At 37.8% G+C, this 22,190-nt stretch overlaps 4 protein-coding genes across 6 annotated transcripts; 2 read left to right on the top strand and 2 right to left on the bottom strand.

The window, feature by feature from the left end:
• The first annotated feature begins 1,212 nt into the window (after positions 1 to 1,212).
• LOC136238174 (uncharacterized) lies at positions 1,213 to 2,955 on the top strand. Its single transcript, XM_066028521.1, has one exon. The coding sequence runs from the start codon at positions 1,333 to 1,335 to the stop codon at positions 2,686 to 2,688; it is 1,356 nt and encodes a 451-aa protein (XP_065884593.1). The 5' UTR covers positions 1,213 to 1,332; the 3' UTR covers positions 2,689 to 2,955.
• A 2,947-nt stretch (positions 2,956 to 5,902) lies between these two features.
• LOC136237833 (serine/threonine-protein kinase WNK-like) lies at positions 5,903 to 11,573 on the top strand. Of its 2 annotated transcripts, XM_066028051.1 has the most exons (5): positions 5,903 to 7,097; positions 7,153 to 7,248; positions 7,305 to 7,364; positions 10,516 to 11,306; positions 11,361 to 11,573. In XM_066028051.1, the coding sequence occupies exons 1-5, from the start codon at positions 5,985 to 5,987 to the stop codon at positions 11,500 to 11,502; spliced, it is 2,202 nt and encodes a 733-aa protein (XP_065884123.1). In that variant the 5' UTR covers positions 5,903 to 5,984; the 3' UTR covers positions 11,503 to 11,573. The 2 variants fall into 2 exon arrangements, with proteins under 2 accessions (XP_065884123.1, XP_065884122.1); XM_066028050.1 differs by having other exon boundaries at positions 10,516 to 11,573.
• An 889-nt stretch (positions 11,574 to 12,462) lies between these two features.
• On the bottom strand, positions 12,463 to 16,033 carry LOC136237844 (uncharacterized). Its single transcript, XM_066028068.1, has 4 exons — positions 15,864 to 16,033; positions 15,028 to 15,771; positions 14,940 to 14,978; positions 12,463 to 12,734 (listed from the first exon to the last, which is right to left on the bottom strand). The coding sequence occupies exons 1-4, from the start codon at positions 15,903 to 15,905 to the stop codon at positions 12,558 to 12,560; spliced, it is 1,002 nt and encodes a 333-aa protein (XP_065884140.1). The 5' UTR covers positions 15,906 to 16,033; the 3' UTR covers positions 12,463 to 12,557.
• Positions 16,034 to 18,038: 2,005 nt separating this feature from the next.
• LOC136237835 (uncharacterized) lies at positions 18,039 to 22,155 on the bottom strand. 2 transcript variants are annotated; one of them, XM_066028055.1, is made up of 4 exons: positions 20,981 to 22,155; positions 20,875 to 20,934; positions 18,374 to 19,167; positions 18,039 to 18,319 (listed from the first exon to the last, which is right to left on the bottom strand). In XM_066028055.1, the coding sequence occupies exons 1-4, from the start codon at positions 22,007 to 22,009 to the stop codon at positions 18,184 to 18,186; spliced, it is 2,019 nt and encodes a 672-aa protein (XP_065884127.1). In that variant the 5' UTR covers positions 22,010 to 22,155; the 3' UTR covers positions 18,039 to 18,183. The 2 variants fall into 2 exon arrangements, with proteins under 2 accessions (XP_065884127.1, XP_065884126.1); XM_066028054.1 differs by having other exon boundaries at positions 18,039 to 19,167.
• Between the last annotated feature and the right edge of the window lie 35 nt (positions 22,156 to 22,190).

The following is a 22,190-nucleotide window of genomic DNA, read 5'->3' as shown; positions in this document are numbered from 1 at the left end:
TTACAAAACCAAAGGAGAGAAAATCAGGTTACACAAGAACACATGAAGATAGTTAACATGTGAATAAGATTAAGAGAATCTGTACAAACAATGCATATAGCTATCCACTAAGGAATGTCACTAATTACTATAGTCTGTCACAACATAGTACCATATGTAGCTACATAAATACAGTGTATAGTACTAGTCACAGCTATGGTGGCAACTACCATGAACAAGCGTGATCTTTGCAAAACTTTTGCGATTAGCTAATATTCACTGCTACACATGGGCATTAAAATGCAAAAATGTGGTGCTTGGTAGAGAGAGAATGTGACAAGTAACTACTATAAACAAACCTCTTGTCTAAGAGAAGTGTTATCAAATGCAATTATATATAGGAAGCAAAACATGCCAATCCAATTGTAGTCCAGTGGTCCAGTCCACTGTTTGTACTTTCCTGCTAATACGTACAGTGCAAACCCATCAGTGTTCTGCAATCCACATTATAGGTGACCGTGCAAGAAGAAGCACCTCTGAATCAGCTGCTGCTGACTGAATCATTGAGCTCTATTTAGTATACGTACATGTAGCTCAACCTTTATATATCAACATTGCTGTTATTCATTCCAAATAAAAGTTCAATAATAGTATAACACAATAGGCAACAACATGGTACATCATATAACCAGGGGTGGATTTAAGATTTCCCAATGAGACACCACGAGCCGATGTGTTTGTCAGCTTGTTTTAGTGCATATCCGGTTGCACTAAAACACTGAAGCTGGGGGGTGGTGCTCCTGGGGAGATGGGGGGTGCTAAGTTAGGGGCATCTAAAAATGTGGTAACTGGTTGATACAACTATATAGTAGTACATGTACAGTGCGAGAAGTACACTCATCATGAGGGACATGGCCTGAGGGAATGCCCTCACAGGAAGATCTGCAAAAAGGGTCTTATATTACCTTTCCACATTTCCCCCGAGTCATAACTCATCATGTGTCATAACTCATCTCATGGTTTAGCTACCTTATTATTTTAAAATTACATCCAGGAATATGTTAGGATGTATATTATTGTCGTGATTAATAAGACGTCTTCCTCCTATTGTTGAGAACAACTTATTAACCTGAAGAACTTACTACCGCAGAATTTCGACGGGTAAAGACTCCGACGTTTAAAAGAATCTGAAAATAAGCGCCAATCATTAGATTTATTTCAAGCTCTGTGCTAAAAGCCAGGTTCTTGAAATTTTCGCCTTTGTGATGCCGCCTTTGTTTATTTGGATTCTGTAGAGTGATCATAAAAGCGTTCCTTTGTATACGTAGTGGTGTTTACGTAGACTCTCTGCGAATGTTTCGAGTCAAAAAATACCATGCTGTAATCATCATTGTCACGATCGTATTAGTGCTCACTGGATATCACTCCAATATCCTGCATCATAGTGTAAGCAATCACTGGCTGCAAGGATCCACGATTTCTTTGAACTGGAGGAGAAGCAAAGTTGATCATAGCGGAACGGCGGGCGCCGTTCAAAAGGTGGCTAGGACAGAAAATAGCCGATCACTTAGAAGTGCAACAATAAGGGATGCTAATCACGTAAAGAAAATGGGAGGTTTGTTATGTGAAGAAGTAAATTGCACCCAGTTGGCTACTCTATGGAAGATGGCACACGCGTATGCATCATTCCATGCTGAAGGAGTCAAACTCATCAGGCAAAGACAATCAAGCTCCGTTAGGACATTAACTTGGTATTGCAGTAGAGATTTAAATTCATGTGGTGGCCTTGGTTTTCGTTTTCGAGGTATGACAATCACTTGGATATTAGGAATGTTGACTGGAAGAGTTGTACTGTTTAAATGGAGCCGTGAGTCAACAGAAAACAAGCACCTGGTCCCTAACATGATAGACTGGAGATATCTCAATTACAAATTTGAAGGATCAGTGATTAACATAGGAAACTTTAAGCGCATAGAATATGATGTTAAAAAGTACGAACACTTGTTGATGAAGGCACTACTAAGCAATGTAAACCATGTTCAGATGCACTATAATTTATATTCAGGGCTGAACTACCTGATTTACAATTCCTCACTGTTTACTTCAGTCTACTATGGTACTGGTTTACCAGGGATGAATATCTCCAGCATACCCCACACTTTTGAACGCACTGCTGTAGAATCAGTTGGAATCATTTCAATGTTTAAATTTTCAGATAAGTTACAATCTTATGTAAGTCGTGTACAAACTCAGATAGATCAAGTGACACGTGGATATCATTATGTTGCTTTGCACATACGGACAGGAAAGTTTGATGGTTTTGATGAAGCAAAAACTCATAAAAGGCTGAGTGGTGATATTGCTATTTGGAAGAATGCAACCGAATGTGCACTAAAACAAGCCAACAAACACATCGGTCCCAACTCAATAGTCATAGTGGTGTCTGATTCAGCAGAAGCTAAAAGATGGGTAACACAGGAATACCGCCGAGTGAAAACGTTTGATACCATAATTGTGCACATAGACAGGAGTTTTAAACTTGACGAAGAAGGTATGTTAGGAATTTGGCAAGATATAACTATTATGGCCCGGTCACTTGTGTTAGTCAAGCATTGGTCGTCTTTTCCAGACATACCAATAGCAATGTGTGGAATACCTTCCAGTAGAATTATTGATTATGCTACGTGTGATTATAAAATGCTACAGTGACAATGCAGTACAGAAAACTGAGTCAACAGTTTTTGCTATGAATTCACTAGGGTGGTTTTTAAAAATACAGTACATGTGTACTTACAACAGCAATATAGATTTTGGTCTGTGCAGTACTAGCTATAGTTTGATTTAGAGCCTCTAGGTACATATATTGCATAGTGGTGGCTTTATGCATATGTTTTCATTGGCATTACATGTCATTAATTGTATGTCATTGTATTATGTGATAAATGCTAAACCTTTGCAAAATCTATATAATATTACTCCAACAGGCAAGGCTATGCAATAATAATAAAACGTATATCTCAAAAAATAACAACCATGCACTTTATCTTAATAATTGATATTATGTCGATTATGATGTGACATCGTGCATTTTGTTGTTGACATAAAAGTCATGTAGTTTGACTGTGGCTCATTTAGAAAGATTTACTGTTATCTCAATGAGTATATTCGTTACCTTATTTACAATAGGTGATTTAATGATCTTTTTATCTAAATTATCTCCCTGCCCTATTGATTATTTAACTGAATATATATACCAGCTGTTACACGTGTTCATAAGACAATTAATTGTTCAAAACTAATTGCAAGACAGAAATTTGTTGATATTGTTTTTGTATATGTACAATGAAGATACTATACTCACCTAGGAATTTCTGCAAATCAATTTTGGGGAGGTCATGCATGTTAAAGACCTCTATTAATGTGAAAGTTTGTAATCGTTCCACCAGTGCTAAACCTACTATAGAAAAACATAAATTGTGTTCCTATGAAAGTCGCATACTTAATCAAACAGATTTACTCCTCGTACTTTGTCAGCCTAAAAGAATGAATAATGAAATCAGGGACAGCTGAGAAGGGGGCCTGTTGTCCCTGTGAAAAAAATTATGGGGGCAGCCTAAAATTATCTGTAAGAACCTAGCTCAATAGCATCAATAATTTGCGATACTCTAATAGATCTTCAGAGGAGTAGCGTAGCAAGCTACGTATGTAGTTATAGATATAGTCTAGTTGGTGGAGTGAAACTATTTCCAGCAAGTAGTGACCTTTTCTTTTTTTTTTCGTCTTCAACTTACAGCTAGGCCACGGCATCACCAATCTAGATCCAGCCCCCTTAAATAAAGGTGTCTCCTCCACCCTTGAATGAAATAGCTAATAGTTTTGAAATCACTGGTCATCCTTGATTATCACCTAATTTAAAGTGAGACTCCAATTACATAGCTGTAATGGGATCCAGATGAGTAAAGTTAAGTGTTGTTTTATATCTCAGATTATATATATTAAGATCTTCCATGCAGCACAGCTTTGATCAATTGTTACAAACAGCACCAATTGACTTAATCCAGGTGTAGATCAAACTATTATCATGTTCTTTCCAAAAGTTAATTGTAAATTTTTATTGGTAAAGATGGTTATTTGTGTCTTACTCTTACTGCTTGAAAGATCAGCAAGGGGTATGGTTGCAGTCATGCAGGGGCTAGCCAAAATGAATGTTTAAAAAGTGACACAAGCATTTGGAATACACAACAGACATTGATGCAATTTAGAAAGGGTCTCCCCCTCTATAGATTTTAGTAGGTATGAGATAGTATTTTAGACCATTATTTAAGTAGTTCATTCATTATTTTCACAAGAGTACTGAGAGTACATATTTAATACACTAAAGGGGGAGGGGGTAAATTCACCTCTCAGTACAGTTTTTAAAAATGTTAACGTTTGTCTTAGCAACACTATGACCTCCCCATTTAATACTATAGTGTTTGGTTAAAATGTTGATTTTTGGTTGCAGCTGAAGTCTAAATGACTCTTTTGGGGGGATATGGTGTGCACAGAAGCCTCCAAGTAGTCAACATTCTGTAGTGCCTATACGGATCATTGTGACACATCAGAAGATGAAGTATAGGCAGATGTGTCAGCACTGGTTAATCAGATACAGTATTATCATCAACAATTTTAATAACTATGTGCTTTTGGGTGGGGGTATATGAGACTATTATGAGTACTCTCTGTATACTTGTGCATGAAAATTAATTGTGACCCCTAACAGTTACGAATGACTTCTATATTACAATGATCTATATAGAGTATTTTGTTACAATGCAAACACTCCAATCGTTATTTAACTATACTGACTCCCTTTTACAGTAGCATTAATACTTTAAATTCAGTAGTTTTCCTTTGATCTGAGGTGTGAAAGTGGTACACATGTATAGTAGGGGATCTGTGGAGGACAACCCTAAGACATTTGATTTTATGCTTCCCAGGACTGGAGTATATTAAATCATGCTTTCTAAGTGATCTGGAGCTGCTTGTATAGGGATCAGTGACAGTCATGAGCTCAGTTATGAGTCTAAATTGTTATAATATAGAATGATAGCTAATTTGCAAAAAGAAGAACTCTACCTAGCATGCAGGATTACATGTGTCTCTGAGGAAATCAGTGTGCCAACACACAGAAAATTGATGCCATTTCCTTGTATGATGACTAGCTATATAGCTAGCTATTGGAGATGAAGAATAAATACATTAGGAGAAACTTGTCAGAACCAAAAAAAGCACTGCCATTTGCACAAGTTTACCACATTACACTGCATATATAGTTCTGCAACTGCATGGTCAGGTTAGCAGGCCAAAGATTGGGATTTAACAATTTTCTTAAAATTGTAAGGTTTCTTGTGTATAATTGACATAAGACACTCCCTCATTAAGGTTTTACAATCACATCTGTGACATTTCTATAATGCCGGACTCTTTGATGACAGCCAGCACATGTAGTGTTCAGTTCGCCCTCTATAGTGCCTAACTGGTAAAGCAGATAAAAACAAATAACAACATTTTTGGAAGGAACATCATTTATTTATAGTACACTGTTGATAAATGATTTAACTTTTAAAAGAGTCGGGAATAGTGAACTGTGATATTGCACAAATATGATTGTTTGCAAGTTGAGTCGAGTGCTGTCTTATAATTTTGCTAGCTAGTGGGGTGTGTGTAACTAAAGGGAAAGCCTCCGTCTAGCTACTTCCCTCCCCAGCCCATTCCTCACTGATAGAAAGCCTTTTTCATAGATTATATATTCTAACCTCATTCCATAATAATATGGAGAGTATAATCTATGCCTTTTTATACTCAGGCTGGCAATATTGCATCACTTCCTACATGCCGGGCCTTAAATCCTGTAGCTGCAATTGCCAATTGTCACGTGACTTTGTCGCTGCGTGTTGCTGTGACCTTTAGTTTCAACTATTCAAGCCTCAACTCTCTATCGGTCAAAAGTCTGATGGTCTTCGATGATGGCTACTGTCGATCCTTTTCAAGGTCTTGTACTAAAAGGAATCAAGAAATTAGATCGAAAAGAACTAGGACGCGGAGCTTACGGAAGGGTTTATGCGGTCGACCATTGCGGGACAGTTTGTGCTGCCAAAGAGATCCACTCCATATTGGTTGAAGAGGTGGAAGAGTTTGAAATGCGAAGAACAGTAGAATCATTTATGAGGGAGTGTCAACAGTGCAGTATATTACGTCACCCTAACGTCATACAATTTCTAGGTGTGTATTATCCTTCTGAGGTGGGTTGGACTGGAAGAGTGCAGCTGCCAGTAATGGTTATGGAGATGATGGCAGATAGTTTAACCTCATTTGTAAATAATCATAAGAAAATTCCAATAAATATAAAGTTTTCTATTGTAAATGACGTCTCCCTTGGCCTGTGCTACCTTCACAATCATGATCCTCCCATTGTCCACCGTGACTTATCCCCTAATAACATCCTCCTGACTGTACATCATGTGGCAAAGATTAGTGATCTTGGAGTGGCCAAAGTAGTAAAAGCTGACAGCAGAAAGACATTGACAAAAGCTCCAGGAACTGTTGATTTCATGCCACCAGAGGCCCTCAAAGAGACTCCAATATATGGTCCTGCAATGGATGTATTCTCATTTGCTGGAATAGTTTTGCACACTTTTATCCAACAGTGGCCTCATCCATCAGAACAAGTCCAGTTTGATCCCAAGTCTAGAAGAAAAGTGGCATTGATGGAAGTTGAACGTCGTCAGCAGTATTTGGAAAGGATGACAGGAGAGGCACAAAACTTGAGATCACTGGTGGAGGAGTGTCTGGATGATGATCCTGCTGTGAGGCCAACAATAACAGCTGTCTGTGAAAGGATCAAAGTGAGCAAAGATGTTCACACTAGAGAGCACTCACAAAACTTAATCACTCTTTACCAACAAGTAGAGCAACAAAATAGACAACTTCAAGACAAGGATGCAGAGATAAGTCGCTTAAAATATGTAGTAGAGAATTTGAATTGTCAAGTTGAAAAGGAGGTATCTGAAGTTGAAAGACTGAAACAGGAAATCGTAAGGATAAAACAGGACAGGCCTAGATTGGAAAAGGAGCAAGTTAGTGCTTTTTGTGTTGTCAGTGTATCTGCATGTGATCATATGATTATTTTAGTGCAATGCAAAGCATACTTCTAAGCAACAAGAAAGATCCAAAATTTTAAGAATAAAACAAAACACACTTAAAGCTGAATGGTTGGAAAAGGAACAAGTTAGTCCTTAGTTGCTTTTTGTTCAAATAATGTTGTGCTACCTATTATGATTTAGGCCTACACAAAACACGCTTCTAAGCAACAAGAAGCCAGTCAAGTTAGCAAATTGAGGATGGTGAGTTATGTAATATAGCTATGGAGTTGGTGTGTGTTTGTGTGTTTTAGTACCCTTATACTTTGTAAAACAAAAGGTTGCAGCAACTGGGTTTAAATGATTATGAGATGGTGGCCAAAACATTGCTATAATGGGCTCGACCAGATGTTATTGCCAATCCAAGGCTGTAGTAAGCAGTCCAACTGGTCTGGTTTTAGCCAGATTTTTTTTCAGCTACTTGAATTTTGCAAAAGATTGAGATACTCTTATAGAACAGTCAATGTAACTTTAATACAACAAGCAGCCATGGGTTTCAGTTTGAGAATTTCAGTCAGGGTTGCTTCCAAATGTAATCTCAATCAAAAACTAAGTGTGTATGTTTCAAACTTTTCCTTAAATGGGGGGATGCCCTAGACCCCCTAGTTTGGTGTGCTTTGCACATGCAGTGTAGTTAGATTTATCACAATGCAAATGATAGTGACCTTTTTCATCTTGCTATAGCTTTGTGCCAATCAATTTTAACAAGGACGTCCTGTCATTATTAAATCAATTAGTATTAACATTATTACAGCCATTAAATTTTCACAACTGCCATGCAACTGTAAACTAAACTATAACTTTTATTTTACAAAGTACAGTGGAACCTCCGGATCCCACTTATCAGGATTCTTGGTTAACCGAATTATTAGAGTAGTGACTGTAGTGGCTGCTTTATTAGAGTAGTGACTGTTCTATTAGGTTAGTTGAAAATACTAATATTTAAAAAAGAATTTGATTATGCTATTTTAATATTATTTATACACAGTTTCAGTGATACAGACTTTTCAGACTTATGGACCACCTCTGGTCCCAAGGGGTTCGGATAACTGAGGTTCCACTGTAGAAACTTTCTGTCAGTAGTGGTTGAGTGGTTATGGTCCTGGTTATTAGGTGCAAGTGGTTTGAATTTATTTTTTTATGTGCTGAGTGACTGTTCTATTAGAGTATCTTGATTGTACCTTGTTACATGTTTATTATAATTTCACCAAATTTCATGTCACTAAACTTGAAGCTAGCCTAGATATCATTTAACTACTGGAGGTTTACTTATGAATGATTTCCATTTGATATAGACAGTGTATTAAGCCACTGTTTTGCTACCATGAATCAACACTGTGTGCTGCAAGCAGAAAGAAATGAGAGTTGGGACACAAAGGCGAGAACAAAGGTAAGTTTATGATGGATACATTATAGTACAGCAGTTGGTGAAAAGGTACATCTTGGACCTGAGCAATGTTGAATAGTGAAAAAAAATCAAATCTGTAACCTGAATAAAGCTTGTCTGAGCAATGGTAAGTATGTAGTCTGTAGAAACTGACCAGAAGCATTTCTGCTCACTCTCAAGGCATGCTTAGGCTTGATCAATACAACCAAGTTGTCATGAAGGAAAGGTGAAGATGAGGTTTGCTGCAGTGAGCAAATTTTCCATGTGTTATTATCTCAATAATTCAACATCTTCACTAATCTGACAGTTTTCAGCACCAACAAACATCAGATTATAGGGGATTATAGAGGTTTCAATCTCCAAAAGGCTCATGTCAGGTCAAAGTATCTAATTATTAACCAATCAAGCCTGTGGTGTTTTCCGTTATTGAGTTGCGCTTGACTAAAGTCATCAGTTGGTAGGATATTGTCTAACGATTTATTTTATTTTATTTCATGTTATAAGTTGCTGTGAAGTCTGGTCCATTTTAGATACAGTTCAGTTCGATACGTTTAAGTTGTTAGCAGTCAAGCAAATAACAGGCACCCTTGCTGCTAGAAGCTTTATAGCCTATGAAGCCAGCTGTTGTGTAATAATATACATGGTTAATAACTATGCGGATACATCTTAATTTTTTGTTAGTCACAATGGTGCTTTATGGGGGTGTTTCTTGTGTAGATAATACATTATAACAACACCTCAGTACAAGCTCTTGTAGAATAGAAACAAGCCAATATATATGGTCCTCATTGATATGTAACTCATGCAATCGAGTGCACATTTGACCACTACTCCTGTTGAGTCAGTTTTCTCATCATAGTAGGTTAAAAGATTGTATGTATAGCAGCCTTGTATAACTATCATGCTGTGGTTAGATGTTTTAGCAATAAGCTGCTTTTTCCGAGCTTAGCATGAGTTTTGTAAATTCTGCTGTGCTGGTTATGGCAATAGCACGAAGACTGTTAGGACCAAAAGAGAGGATGATAATCACTTCACGTTCGTTCGTAAACTTGCTTCAAATCATTTTCTGAAACCATTTTATAATAATAGCACTGAGGAAAAAATAGTCTTCTTCACGTATCAGGAACATAGGTCCATGCCTCCTTTTTGTTAACTCTGGTAGACTTCCCCTGAACTCTGTTTTGGAGAGATATACAGCATTTAAAAATAATTATAATCTTGGCCAACTACTTGACTGCCACCTTAATTAGAAATCCACTCTGGTTCAAGATGGCTCAAAATAGAAGGGTTACTGTAAATAACAACTATTAGTATCCCTCTGATGAGGAAGAAAATAGTCGTAATCACCTGAGCCTACTATCATTACTGTCAAGAGTGTGTGGTTGTATGTACAATGAAATCTCACTTAGTGGCCACCTCACTATAGGGGCCAGGTCCAGCAAGTCCAAACATATTTTCCATTATATTGCATTTAAATAATTTTCGTTAATAGGGCCACCTCATTATTTAGGCCATGCGGTAGCCACATACCACAGGACCAAACTAGTAAAACTAATACAATGTTCTCCCAGTAAAGAGACCAGGTGAGCAAGCAGTCAACGTATCACTGCAAAAGTTGCTGCTTTTAAAGTGCATATTTTAACTACTGAAAGCAGTACCCATTATTCTGGCAGTATACTTCATGCTTTTCCAACCATTTTGTCTCAAGTAATGCTGGAATAATTGGTACATTGTGTGTTCCTACCTTTCTCTGTGATAGTCTCTACGTTAAGATCAAATGTACATTGCTGTTACAGCAACTAGGCAGTTGCTGAAAACCTCAATAAGGCCATTTTGTTTTATGGTTACATTAATGAGGTTTTCAGTAATGTGGCCACCTCAGTAATAGGGCCACTTATCATGGGTCCCATAGGTGGCCCTATTAACAATGTTTCACTGTACTTTACAAGTGGTTTTTAATTCTCTCAGGAGGCACCCCCACTAATTCCAGCACTTACTAGTGATAAATACTGCATCAAGTGGACTAGACTGGCTGATCTTCCTGTTCCACTCTATGGTCTCTATGCTACTGTGCAAGGAATGAAGATATATGTTGCCGGTGGTGAAAGTCCAGTTGAGAATGCGCTCCATCAAGTCTATGTTTATGATGCCATCACTAATCAGTGGAGCCAGTTGCCTCCTTCAGGCCACTACTGTGGTATTCCTCAAGTTATTGGTGGAAAATTGGCCATCATTGGTGGGCGACTGTCTGCAACTAAAAATAGAACAAACAAAGTCTCTACCTTTGATGAAGCAACTCAAACTTGGAAATCACATTATCCTGACCTTCTTGTGGCTAGGAGTAGACCTGGCGTGGTTACTTTCCGGAAACATGTTATCGTAGCTGGGAGAGCAAAAGGAGGTTTAATGCCACAATTGCAAAAGGATATTGAAATACTTGACTGGGAAGAGAACTCAAACTGGACTAAGTTATTACTCAATCTTCCAGTACCAATGTGTTCATTTGCACCCAGTGTGTACAATGATCAGTTAATTATCACAGGCTTTACTACTGTAGGGATGAAACTTAGTGAGAAAGTTTATGCCATTCCATTAGCTAAGATCACTGAAACCCCTGATACCCTATGGGTCCAAGCTAAATGGTGTACACTTACTCCAACCACTCACTGGTATACAGCTCTAGTCTCCAATTCTTCCCCACCAGTTGTAGTTGGTGGAGAAAACGAAACTGCTACCATACCAACAGAAGATATTAAAATGTATGATACCTCCATTAACTTATGGAAGAAAATTGGTTCACTCTCTTTTGCTAGGTTTGCCATGGCTGTAGCTACACTTAACAATAATGCCCTCGTTGTCATTGGAGGATGTACTAAAGGAGACACAGTTGATAACTCTCTATCATCAAGCCTAACTACAGTAGAATTGGGGCAAATGGAACGAGTATATTGTTGATCAAAGTTACATTAGTATTAATTGTGTGTGTTTTATAATTTGTGCATTAATATATACAGTTTTTCTCCTAAGAGTGATCTCTTGTAATTAAAAGGGATTGCAAATATGCGGGTTTACCATCTATCCTATTATAATATACAATGGCCAATGCCTGCTGATACATCTGACATTGATATTACTGCCCTAAAATATTTTGAGGGGGATAATTTCAAGGTTGAGCAATGTTGTTACAACATTTTTTGCAGATTTACTAACAATTCCAAATGTAATAATATATGGAGCACTTTTCAAGAATAATCTACTGTTGACCCCCAAAACTTTGAAATCAGCAAAAAAATTTACCCTTCAAAATATTTAGGCTATAATATGGTACAGATATATTGTATAAACAATGCATTAATATTTATAAAGCAACTTAAAAAAAAAAACGACTTTTGTGCAATTTTGGTTAAACATTGTTATGATGTGTTATCCTTTAAGTTGGTCAATTAACTTAGCATTCATCTGCCTTAATTATGACACAGCTATTATAATGAAAGGTGCATGAATACAGTATTACTATCTCTAAACTGTATGTGTCACATTGGGTAGCATTCAATTATGTATATACTACATAGTGTGAATTTCCATAAGCACAGTTTAGCATTGTACATTGTAATTGAGTAAACACTCTGTCCCTCCTACCCGGAGTAAAAGTACAGTCACGCAGTTCCAAGAGAAGAACCTAGACACGTCTGCATGGCAATAGTCAAGTGGCAATGACAAAATAAAGCATCACTCCCATAAGCTGCATGACTCTTATTGTAAATGTCTGCTGATAATGGTTTTATAATTCCAATAATAATATAATACACTCACTATCCACCTACAGTAGAAGGAGATGATGTATCTCATAATATGGTTTACGGTTTTATGCTTGCTAGTCACTATACAGCCCACTAGGGACCAATACACAGCACATGCAAATTAAGATAAAAGTTATATGCAATTTTTATACACACACACACACTATTGTATAATTGTCTAACCGTTAATTGCAATATACTTACTAAAAATCATGTTACAATTCTAACATGTTGTTGGTGTTTAACACTTGTTAATCGATAAACTTTCGTTTTATGTGTACTTTGCAAACCCTTTGATAACACTACACTTTGTAATGAATTGTGAGCCAACATGGCTTCTCGAAACTCTTGACTTCTGATAACTTTCTGTTGTCTCTCATGATCCACCTACAGCAGAAGTAGATGATAAAGTATAATAGGCTAGAGTGTTATACATAATGCTAACATATTAGGTGGATATTTCAAACAATGGAGCTTAATTCCTGGAAAATAGATCAACACTCCCTAATAGAGCAGTCAGTGGAAATTGCAAACTGCAAATAAACACTTAAATGCATTGTAAATTAGCTCCTTAGATCAATACTCTCTAATAGAACAGTCACTACAAAGTGAGATACTCTAATAGAGCATTCACTGATTCAAATTTTCCAAGAATATTGTAAGAAATGTTGCTAACCTAAGAGCATAATGGAAACACTGAAAGAACATGATAGGTGAAAATTTTGAGTAATTCCTGGAAGCATTTTGGGCATAATTTTGAACATGATGCATCTCATATATACATGCAATTACTTTTATACCACCTAGTCACTATCTCACTAGGGACCTGTGAAAAGGCTGTGAAGCAGGGAGTCAGAAACTTCACACTAAAGAACTATTAAATGAATTCAGAAACCTCAGTTGTGATCATCATGATTTCTTAACAAATTAAATATTTAGTTAATTGCTATAAGCTACAACAATTATTGTGAAGAAGTTTGCTACAAAAATGGACATTATTCATGAACACACTGTAAATTTCACAAACTAATATACAGAGCTAATTAACAACTCTTTTGTTTCAGTGTAACGCTTGCATTGAAAAGTATACACTTTTGAGCAATGCCGCTAGCCTATTATGCTCAAAATTATATATGTTTGATTATGCTTTAAGAGCTGACTGTTTTATTAGAGTATATTAGTATTTCCTGACTGCTGTATTAGAGTCAGTGAGAGTATATTGATCTCATTTCTGCAAAGTATGAGAAGAAACAATAAAAATATTACATACTGTCATAATGTGCAGTGTGCTCATGTGTTGCTGCCTTTTTGTCACATGCATTACATCATTTAATTTTAAAATCTTGAAACTCATCCTGGCATAAATATGCTTGATGCTCTTGCTAGCTTATTATGTTTGAATTTGTGCTGGTATAATAATTGGTGATATACAAGGGCGTAGGCAGGGGGGTTTGGATGGTTCGGACGAACCCCCCTTTCAGAGGCAGAATTTTTTTAAATTAAAAATCACACCAAATCTTACAGCCCTGGAGCTCTCCGGTAGCTACTTGCTCACTGGCACTCCTCTGTATTACTCTGGAGGGTCAAATCACATTAATGCAAATCATATCTATTGCATCACGTGATCAATTGCGTGCGTGATGCATGGTTGAAATGGCGTGAGTGAAATGGTGAAGGACTGTTCAATGGCATGTTACAAGGCAGGAGCTGCTAAACTTGAGTGGTCGTGTTATACATGTGTCAGGTTAGCACAAACTGTGAATTGTTGATATATATTTACATGATGAATGGTTTGTTTATTTGTTACATGTTGTGGGCACGTGATATCTCGAACATATTGGAGTACAAGCCAAGTCTGAAGTGACCATGAACAGGAGGACCAGCCGAGAATAATGTATAGCTAGCTGGAAAGAAGTATTGCCAACTAAGAGACTCGAGTGTGAAGAGCTTCCGTGTGCTAGGAAATTGAAGTTGGCTGTCAGTGTGCTGTCTTGAAGTGAATATTAGTTAGTTTTACAATAAGTTTATAGTTTCTATAAGCTGCATAAACAGCAGTGTGTAGGTTTTAGCTAGTTAGATGCACAAACAGCACCTCTTTATATTACTGCCTAAGGGCATATTTTGTGTCTGCACCATTTTCGTTCAAACATGCATGGTCTAGGGGAAGCACCCAGGACATCCCCTTAAGACATTAAATCCAAATCCCCTTCAAAAAAATCCTGGCTATGTCCCTGATATAGTTTGAAATACTAGCTGAATTGAGAATGGTTTAACTTAGCATCAGAACACTTAGTCTATCAAGAGTGAGCTTACCCTCTCTACCTGTTGGACACTGGAGAGGTGTATAGTGAAATTTTGCATCAAATGTTAATTTATACAAAAACCCACGGCCAATACTATAGCAGGACTAATGGAACAAGATAACCAAAATAGTTTAAGTTATACCAATATTCCAACAACAGTATTAATTTCCACTTTATACTCAAATGGTTTGTCCTATAGCTTTCCACACAGCAATTAATGCAACCGTGTGCATGCATTTCAACTCAGTCTAGTATGCAGCTATGCAAGTAATATACACCAGGCACATACCTCTGTGTCTTCTGTAGAACTGTCTGTACCAGGTCTTGTCTACGTAAAAAGAGACACATGATGCTATTAGTAATACACAGTGACGTACCTTTTTAATAGTAAACCATTGTGGTGGAATGCTTTGAATTCCAGTGATAGATAAAGACCCCAATGGGACAGTCACATTTCCTATGCACAGATCTTCTCTGATAAGTTGTCTGTCCATAACTGTAACAGCTAGATATGCTAATGCAAGCCTATTCTTAGGAGCATGAAATAAAAACAATTCATTATATTCAGGGTTTTGCGTTCGCCATGCAGTCTTGGAACGGGCAGTTGTTGAGACCTCATGTTTGATCAGTAACTTGTTGACTGGTTCTGAAGTCTCCTCAGTATCACTGTTGTCATCAGATAAATGTTCTGCATGTAAATCATATTGACTGGTGCTCACTTGACCGTACTTCCCAACTGTCAATTGTTTACGTGTACTGGTAACATAATCATTACTATGTTGCAAGGAGCAGGATCTGATATCTCGGCGTCCAGCTGATTTTAATCGTAATGTGTCATTTTTTTCAGAAGTTGGAGCCATTCTGCTATGTGTCTGTGCACCATTGCCCTGTGGCTGCTTTTCAGTGTATTTTATCTCAATTATTACGTATGGATCGCAACTATTGCTTCTGCCATCACGTGACAGCAAACCATGACCCCCTAAAAGGTTCGTTAAAACCAGCTGGTTTTCTTCTGAATACTTTAAAGACACTGATATTTCTCCTCTGTAGATACTATCACAGTCAGTATCGCCTTGCAGCTCTGTGAATAGTTGTTGAACGATCCTGTTTCTCTTTTCATCCTATTGTCATAAAAAGTAGTTCAGTACCACTCAGAATTTTATGCGTAACAATCAAATATATTATATGTGTACGTCTCAGTCCCTTGACTTACCTTGGCGACTCGGTCAGTAGAAAGACTTGTGCCACACCCCATTTTTAATTGATGATCACGTGATAAAGGTTAGGGCAGCGGATGATGCTGCAAGTAACTCAGCTACTAATCGTTTGGCTCAACATTTGGTGTATTTATATGATGCGATTCTTGGAAACAGTCTACTGCAGCCGGTAGTTCAACCGAGTTCTTGTCTGGAGCGGCCGCCCCTTCAATTAATTTCTAATCTAAGAGGCGGCCGCACCAAATTATTATAACTCTTGTCCTGTGCAGCTTGAAAGACTTTGTTTCCTAAGGAATCCGTATGGGGAAGCAGTGTAAAAATCACTGAAACAGAAATGCCTCTTTAATGGTTTGAACATCAAGATGTTGAGTTTTGAGGTTCAAAAATCTGCTGCAAATACAGAAGATGCACTATGTAGAAGATCAAGATATGCTTCTGTTTACTTTGTGGCTTTGTCCCAGAATGATAATTTTACTGATTCGTCTTTGTGAGATCTTTTTAAAGGCATATAAGTATCCGACTATAAACACCATAAAAACATCAGCAACCTTTCAGTGAGGGACATTACATGTGATCCAAAGGAGCAGGCCGGTCTTTCATCTGACCTTGTCATTGAGCAAGCTTTGATGAGAAACTTGAAGACCATTGGCACAACAGCCACAATAAGCACTGATTTTCGGTCATTCTGTGCCTCATTGAAGACCTCCATGTGGCATGGAGGTCTTCAATGAGGCACAGAATGACCAAAAAGCAGTGCTTATTGTGGCTGTTGTCAAGGTCTGCCTGTGCAGAAGTAAATCAGGCAATACAGGAGCTCTATAGGGTTAACTACAACACCGGGGAGCAGAATAGGGTATGACAGCAGCAAGACAAGCACATGACTGGAAAGACACACTGCTGACTGTGTACTCCAGCATCTGTAAGAGCAGAACCCATGGACCCATTAAGTCTGCAAAGTATTGTCACTGGAGTAAAGCTTGGCCAGGACATCTACAACAACATCCTTTTCATCAATGCAATTCTTGAGTGTGACACAACACCACGTCTCTATGGGATTGGAAAGGGGACATCCCTTGTAGCTGTAAAGCTCTTCATATTTAATGGTCAGATGTTAATGGCTTCAAGGGAGTACCTAACTTTCATAGTTGATGACTTAGTTAGTCTATTATACCTAATCTAGCTATGTCCATCAAATTCAGTCTTTCAATGCAAATTCCTGGTGGGATAGTTCAGTAACAAAACATTCTTAACTGCTCTATTAGAATGATTCGATCGTTTTAGTGGAAGGATCCTACAAGGAAGCACTGTGCTGTAAAATCCAATCAGTATATTGATTACAGGCATTTCCATTGGTTATTTCCATTCCTGTTTTCTTAGAATCCTACTTACCCATAATGCTGTTAAGTACTGCAGCTGGTTGTATGTAGAGGAATCCTGGATCCCTGGCTGCTTCTCAGCTGCGGGGAATTTGTCTAGACTGCAAGCTGTCTGTGAATCAAGTCACTGGGATTGCTTCTACATTTATCATCATTTTTAGTGTTATTGTGTTTCTGAACATTTAGTAGCGGGATAGTAGTAAATAATGCAACACGCCATATATAATCTAAATCTATTTACAGACTTTTAGGGGGTAAGTAGCTATAGGATATGAGTGAAAGAAAATTGGCTAATAAAAGTAATAAAGTAATTTATTGGAGCTGCGACAAAAATGTTTGAAAAATGACAGTATAGTATAACATTACTTGTATACTTAGCTTTTATATAGAACATACACGGCAGTTTGTAGTCTTACTATCACTTTAGCTAGGGTACACCATTTAATGATTTACCTGCATCACCAACCATAGAATCATCTAATTTAGAACCAATGTATATAGTTATAGCTATATGTTCAAAGTCTGTCGGCAGTTGTGGGAACACCCCAGACTATGTGCTTGTAACCTGTAAGAACTATCATGGAAAAATGTCCCTTGTACGTACTTGCACTATCTCAATAGGATCATGTGTGCACAGTAGCTATAGGAAAATTTTCAGTATATGCTACAGGTAGCTATGCAGCAGAACTTCAATTACAAAATAAACTAATAAAACTATTATATCATGGTTTTGGTCACACTTTCTCTCCCTTCACAGTTTTGGTTCCCTGTTTCATACTGTCCACCTCGTAGTGTTGAGCAGCTGTATACACGGCTAACATGAATGCATCATTATAATGATATACCATGCATATGGACACACATAACCACTCTCTAGAACATGCAAACATACAAATAAATATTGTGGTATAGAAGTTTTGCTCTTTATAGTTGCAAATTGTTAAGTTAGTTCCAACTGACCCAGTTCTACTGTAGTTAAGCTGGATGATAGGGAACAATGAACTGTACCTCCTTTTGTACATCCTCCAATGACAACGAGGGCGCTATTGTTAAGTGTTGCTACAGCCATGGAAAACCTAGCAAATGACAGTGAACCAATCTTAATCCATGACTTTATGGAGGTATCATACATTTTAATATCTTCTGTTGGTACAGTGGCAGTTTCATTTTCTCCACCGACTACAACTGGTGGGGAAGAGTTGGGGATTAAAGCTGTATGCCAGTGAGTGGTTGGAGTAAGTGTAGACCATTTTGCTATCGGATTACTGGAGGGAGCTGTTATGTTAGCAAGTGGAGTTACATAGACATTTTCACTAAGTTTCATCCCTGTAATCTCTGAAGTTACAAAACCTGTGATAAACAAATGATCATCATACACACTAGGTGCAAATGAACACATCGGTACAGGAAGACTGATGAATCCTCTCCTCCAATGCGAGTTCTCTACCCAGTCAAGTACTTCAATGTCACTTTGCAATTGTGGTTTCATATCTCCTTTAGTTCCTCCTGCTACAATAACATGCTTCAGGTATGTGACCACACCAGGTCTGTTCCTGGCCACAGTAAGATCAGGGTAATGAGATGTCCAAGTTTGGGTTACTTCATCAAAGGTGGAGACTTTGTTTGTCCTTTTATTAGTTGCAGACAGACGCCCACCAATGATAGCTAATTTTCCACCAATAACTTGAGGAATACCATAGTAGTGACCCGAAGGAGGCAACTGGCTCCACTGATCAGTAATAGCATCATAAACATAGACTTGGTGGAGAGCACTCTTAACTGGACTTTCACCACCGGTAACATAGATTCTCATTCCTTGTACAGTAGCATAGAGACCGTTGAGTGGAACAGGAAGATCAGCCAGTCTAGTCCACTTGATGTAGTATTTATCACTAGTAAGTGCTGGAATTAGTGGAGGTGCCCCCTGAATAAGAATGAAAACTATAATGTACTAGCAAATCTGTATATTCCCCCTAAGTACACTACACATACTTAACAATAGAATTTGTCAAACTATACTGACTAACATTATGCAGCTTCAGATTTCTGTCATGATGATGTTTGAATGTAATAAATGTTATCAATAGTTAGATCTCATTGCAGGGACCTATATATATATATATATATATATATATATATATATATATATATATATATATATATTTCAATATCTGATCAAGGTCAAGATGTACATGGTAATATGTTGTAGAGATGTACCGATAATCGGATCGGCTACAATATCGGCCACCGATATGGTATTTTTTACCAATATCGGTATTGGTACAGAACAGCAGGAGGACCGATATCGCTACCGATATTTATACAGTAGCAATAGTTTGGATTATGCACTGGTTTTCTATGTTATCCATGTGGCTCTGGCTTATAGTTCACTCTGCAACAAGTGCTGCTACGAGAAGCCATATAATTACACACGATTTTAGTGTTTGCTGCTGGAAAGCTTATCACAGTCTTTACAAATGAAGCAGTTATAGAGTACCTTTGTAATAAAAGAAGGATCACAGGATAACCAAGGAAACTTGCTGTACCAGCTTTCTCACAAGCCATTAGAATGCGTAGTAATGCAGAAATATCCGTTTAAGGCTTCATGGGAGTGTACATAAAAATGTTTGTAGGTGCCTAATTGTCTGGATTGCACAATAGAAACCCAAGCTGTATACCACCACAGGCAATGAATACATGCACATGTTGTTGTAGGGTAGGTAAATGTACACTTTCGTTTGCTTAAAATATTAATGCAAATATCGGATCGACTATCGGTTATCGGCTTCTTTTGGTTGCATCAATATCGGATGTCGGTACATGCCAAAAACCCATATCAGTACACCTCTAGTATGTTGTGCTGTCAAGTATAGCTGGTGCTGGATTTGTGCCCTCAATGCTCTATACCTTTTTCTTCTTTTTAATTCACAAGCAGAAACAACTCATGTATGCCTAATTTACTTCCTTTAGAGAGGTACTTGGAACGTATTAACCCCCTTACAGGCTTAGTATAGATTGTATCATTATGGTATCCTTTAAATGAAACTTTAAAGTCCAACAATAGTGAACAAGTTTCAACATGAGAATCAAACATGGCATGATTGAGTCATTCAGAATTAACAAAAAGTCAATATACAGGGTTGCATGCACAATTACTGAGCCACTAGTACTGTTACCAACTCCTTTATTTTTATTCTAGCAATAAAGATTTAAAAAGTGCGTATGTGTTGTACTGGAGTGCAAAATTTCAAATGACTGTTGTATAAAATGAAAGGTGGCAGCCAAGAGACGCCTGCAATGATATCACTGTCAATAAGAGTATAATAATCTCAATGGGAGTATAGCAATTGGTTAGACATAAACCCTTTAGACAGCTAGAAATACAAGTAGAGCTCTAAATACAACGTTAGTTCCTATGTTGCATGAGTGGCCTTAATACTGTATGAATGTACTATAGTAGGTGACTGTTGTATTAGAGTGCTGACTGCTTTATTAGAACATTTCAATCTTTAGTAATGACACGTCTACTTATGCCACTGTAGAATACTCTTCTTTAGCAAGTGCTTCAGTTTCCAAGAAATTTGCAATATAATGCTTACTTCCACATGTACAACTCTAATAGAAAACTCACCATCTTTAATTTGCTAAGTTGACTGGATCCTTGTTGCCGAGATGCATGCTTTTTATGGGCCTAAAAACATACAGGTAGATGATGTTAACTATAAATGGAAACATACTAGCTCTTTTTCCAACTTTGGTGTTTCCCGTTTCAGTTGTTCAACTTTAGATCTTAAGTTGTCTATCTCTGTATTCTTTTCCTGCAGTTGCTTGTTGTGTTGCTTGACTTGTAGGTGTAAAGTGATAAGATCTTCTGTCATGTGAACATCCTTGTTCTCTTGGATCCTCTTACAGACATCTGCTATGGTCGGCCTCACAGCAGGATCATCATCCAGACACTCCTCCACCAGTGGCCTCAGTACTTGTGCCTCTCCTGTCATCCTTTCCAAATATTGCTGACGGCGTTCAACTTCCATCAATGCCACTTTTCTTCTAGACTTGGGATCAAACTGGACTTGTTCTGATGGATGAGGCCACTGTTGGATAAATGTGTGTAAAACTATTCCAGCAAATGAGAATACATCCATTGGAGGACCATATATTGGAGTCTCCATGAGGGCTTCTGGTGGCATGAAATCAGTAGTTCCTGGGGCTTTGGTCAATGTCTTTCTGCTGTCAGCTTTTATTACCTTGGCCACTCCGAGGTCACTAATCTTTGCCACATGATGCACTGTCAGCAGGACGTTATTAGGGGATACGTCACGGTGGACAATCGGAGGATCATGATTGTGAAGGTAGCACAGGCCAAGGGAGACTTCATGGATAATAGAAAGCTTTATATGAAGTGGAATTTTCTCATGTTTTTTTACAAATGAAGTTAAACTATCAGCCATCATCTCCATAACCATTACTGGTAGCTGTACTCTACCCACCTCAGTAGGATAATACACCCCTAGGAACTGTATGACGTTTGGGTGACGCAATGTACTACACTGTCGACACTCTCTCATGAATGATTCTACTGTTCTTTTCATTTCAAACTCTTCCACCTCTTCAACCAATATGGAATGAATCTCTTTGGCAGCACAAATAGTCCCGCAATAGTCGACTGCGAAAGCCCTTCCGTAAGCTCCGCGTCCTAGTTCTTTGCGATCTAATTTCTTTATTCCTTTCAGTACAAGACCTTGAAAAGGATCGACAGTAGTCATGTTTTGAAGCCTCAATATTAATATAGTTACAGTTTGATGGTCGATTGCGTATACTGAATCAATTCCAACACGGTGGGTGGCTCGTCAAATCAGTGACTATTCATTCGTTCTTCAAATAATTACCGGGCGCCGCGAGGGTAGTGATCTAATGATTACTGCGTTGATTGGAAGTGCAGCGAGA

The sequence above is a fragment of the Dysidea avara genome, chromosome 11, assembly GCF_963678975.1.
Source record: "Dysidea avara chromosome 11, odDysAvar1.4, whole genome shotgun sequence".
In the NCBI taxonomy this organism is placed as follows: Eukaryota; Metazoa; Porifera; class Demospongiae; order Dictyoceratida; family Dysideidae; genus Dysidea; species Dysidea avara.
Note: the sequence above shows the minus strand (reverse complement) of the source record. Positions and strands in the feature narration are given on the sequence as shown.

Coding starts and splice junctions, on each gene's coding strand:
- LOC136238174 (XM_066028521.1), top strand. CDS start 1,333: ATGTTTCGAGTCAAAAAATACCATGCTGTAATCATCATTGTCACGATC.
- LOC136237833 (XM_066028050.1), top strand. CDS start 5,985: ATGATGGCTACTGTCGATCCTTTTCAAGGTCTTGTACTAAAAGGAATC. Junction 7,098..7,152: donor CTAGATTGGAAAAGGAGCAA/GTTAGTGCTTTT, acceptor TGATTATTTTAG/TGCAATGCAAAGCATACTTC. Junction 7,249..7,304: donor AATGGTTGGAAAAGGAACAA/GTTAGTCCTTAG, acceptor ATTATGATTTAG/GCCTACACAAAACACGCTTC.
- LOC136237844 (XM_066028068.1), bottom strand. CDS start 15,905: ATGGGGTGTGGCACAAGTCTTTCTACTGACCGAGTCGCCAAG. Junction 14,979..15,027: donor AATGGTTTACTATTAAAAAG/GTACGTCACTGT, acceptor CTTTTTACGTAG/ACAAGACCTGGTACAGACAG. Junction 12,735..14,939: donor GTTCTACAGAAGACACAGAG/GTATGTGCCTGG, acceptor CTTCTGCTGTAG/GTGGATCATGAGAGACAACA.
- LOC136237835 (XM_066028054.1), bottom strand. CDS start 22,009: ATGACTACTGTCGATCCTTTTCAAGGTCTTGTACTGAAAGGAATAAAG. Junction 20,935..20,980: donor CAAAGTTGGAAAAAGAGCTA/GTATGTTTCCAT, acceptor GTATGTTTTTAG/GCCCATAAAAAGCATGCATC. Junction 19,168..20,874: donor AACTTAGCAAATTAAAGATG/GTGAGTTTTCTA, acceptor ATTCTTATTCAG/GGGGCACCTCCACTAATTCC.